The sequence below is a fragment of the Fibroporia radiculosa genome (genome assembly GCF_000313525.1).
Source record: "Fibroporia radiculosa TFFH 294 genomic supercontigs, scaffold3490, whole genome shotgun sequence".
Taxonomy (NCBI): Eukaryota; Fungi; Basidiomycota; class Agaricomycetes; order Polyporales; family Fibroporiaceae; genus Fibroporia; species Fibroporia radiculosa.
In genome coordinates, this window is record NW_012133685.1 from 3129 (window position 1) to 5527 (window position 2399).

Sequence of the window (2399 nt, forward strand, 5' to 3'; positions counted from 1 at the left end):
CGACGCTCCGTGTCTTGCGCGGCACGGCGGCGTATATTGCTTGACAATTCCGAGAATGACAGAGTGTGCACTGCGCGAGCTGAACGTGGACGGTGTTCGTCGAGATGTCGGATGGCTTCGTATGCTGAGATGAGCTCCTGTCCGATCAACTAGAACAAGATAGAATGCAGAATACAAATGGACGCTATTCCCCGCGCGCTCTGAGTTGAATTTCGGCATCATTGTCTAGATAGCCACCCGGAGCGTATTCACGCGGCCAACGTCGACAACTCGTCCGCCTGCCAAGCTGAGGCGGACGCGGAGCGATACGATGCAGGTTCCCAAGTCCGTATCTACCCCGCGCTTTAGAGACGACGAGAGACGACGGAAGCTGGAAATTGGCCCGTCGTATGCCGAAGGAGGTGGCTGTGGGACAGCATCCCCCCAGCTGGAGCTCAACGACGGCTGAAGGGTGCCCCGCCGGACGCAGGCGCCAGGCCGGCCGTGCCTGAAACGCACGCGGTGCGCATCACGATCTGTCGCCCAGAGTCTGATGCGCCTGCGCCCCTGGTCACGGTCCCGATTGTCTTGCGCGGCGCCCTCTCACTAGTGGTGGATCGCTGGAGCTGGCAGCGGCGGTGGCGAGGGAGGGTCAACGACGGCCGAGCAGTATTTTTTCGTGGCCCAGTCTGGTCTCCTAACCGTCCAGTGTTGGATCCCAAGGGTTGGCCGCCTGCATGTCGCGGGACTCCTCGGCACGTACGGCGAGCACCAGCGTCGAGTGCCCTGCACGGTGTCTCTGTCAAGCGGGTTCAGGATGGGGGTGGGAAGTGGGGCAAGCAGAGCGGGGAACGACATGTCGCCTGACATCCATCTCTTGAGCTCCCAAGTCGGGTGGTGCTATCCTCCGAGAAGGACCAAGAGATAGGTAAATGCGTGCTCGCAGCGGATCGTTCGAAGTACGCACTTGACCGATGCGATCAGGCCGCACCGCTGCCGTGGAGAAACATGGGGAGCCTGGAGAACCTGAGCACCGGGTTCCCCGTCCGGTAGCAGGGCCCGAGCTCCCGTCCCAGTAAGTAAGTGCGACGCACGCTGTAGCATCAGACGCACGATAGCGCACTACATAGGCTTGATCGGAGCTAGGGCGCGGATGCTGTCAAATTTACGTCTGGCGAGGGGCGGGTCTCGGCCGCGGACCACAGAACAACGCAGTCACGCACAGAAGCTTCGTGGAAGCACAAGGACGCGCGCAGGATGCTGTTGGGAACAACGTTTGCCTGAGACGGATGCGTCTGAATGCCGACGCAAAGTGCAATCGTACAGGGTGCTGTGCCGGTGGAGACAATCAGCGGCCGCCCATGTCGCCAGGGAATCAAGGACGAGCGCACCTGCCACAATGTGGTTTTCCGCGTGTCCTGAATCGTCTTTTCGAACAGAGACCACCGTTTGCAGTGTTGTGGAGCATCGCGCCCTCATTCTTAAACAAGAGCGCGAGATACTATGCATCAGCCCAGGGACGTCACAACCTGCAGCGGCGCGCATGAAAGGAGCTTTGTTATGGGTGGTGTGATTCTAGATATGTCTTCCAGGAAGACGGTGACACGGGCGTGTGATGCCGACAGGGGCTCCGTTGACATGTTGCGAGCATGACGGCGCCGGGCATGGACAGACGGCAAAGTGCAAGCAGAAGGATAGGGTGCAGCGACGAGCCACCACGCGCCCCGCAACAAAGCTCAAATGAAAGCAAAGTGGAGCGGGGCTTCCCCGCCCTGAGCACCACCCACAGCGTGCTCATGTCTGCATGCAGTGTGTCCGGCGCAAGAGGCCTCCGCCCGAGGATTCTGCGCACATGGTGTTGTGACTGGGAGGGGATGATAGATGAGGAGACGGGGTCGCGGACCAGTTGGAGGGATCAACGAGAGAGCTTCCCCGCCAGCGGCTGCAGCGACGTTGAGACGAAGGCGATAGCAAAGTGATTCCCATGTGGTGACGCCTGCGGGTCTCGTAAGGCTGAACAGACACCGAGGAGGCGCCTTGTGACCTAGATGGCTGCCCGGTGCTAGTGCGCCCAGTAGAGAAAGCTAATGGGACGGTAGTGCGCGCACAAAGGAACGACCGCGGTCGTCGAGCTCGAGGCTTCCCGGCGGCGGCACGCATCCGCGACAGTGGCGGGCGGTAGCGGCCAGGGACAGGGCACGGGATCTGCCGAGGGGGAGCTGATCTTGGAGGTGGCAGATGGAATGGACGCTGATCTGGCGGGAAGGACGAGCTGGCCTCCGGAGCGGTCTATATGAAGAAGTCGCCCATTTCGCAGAGTCGAGGACGCCTGCTCCTTCTCCCGCAGGTGTTAAAGGACCACTCCAGCGATGGATCCCGCCAGCCCTTATTACGGCCGCCACGCCGGACCCGCACCCGAC

At 61.2% G+C, this 2399-nt stretch overlaps 1 protein-coding gene across 1 annotated transcript; it reads left to right on the forward strand.

Moving 5' to 3' along the window:
• Positions 1-310: 310 nt before the first annotated feature.
• Positions 311-846, forward strand: FIBRA_08827 (uncharacterized protein; the record flags this gene model as incomplete). The annotated part of the gene is made up of 2 exons (XM_012330445.1): positions 311-407; positions 470-846. The coding sequence occupies 2 exons, from the start codon at positions 311-313 to the stop codon at positions 844-846; spliced, it is 474 nt and encodes a 157-aa protein (XP_012185835.1).
• Between the last annotated feature and the right edge of the window lie 1553 nt (positions 847-2399).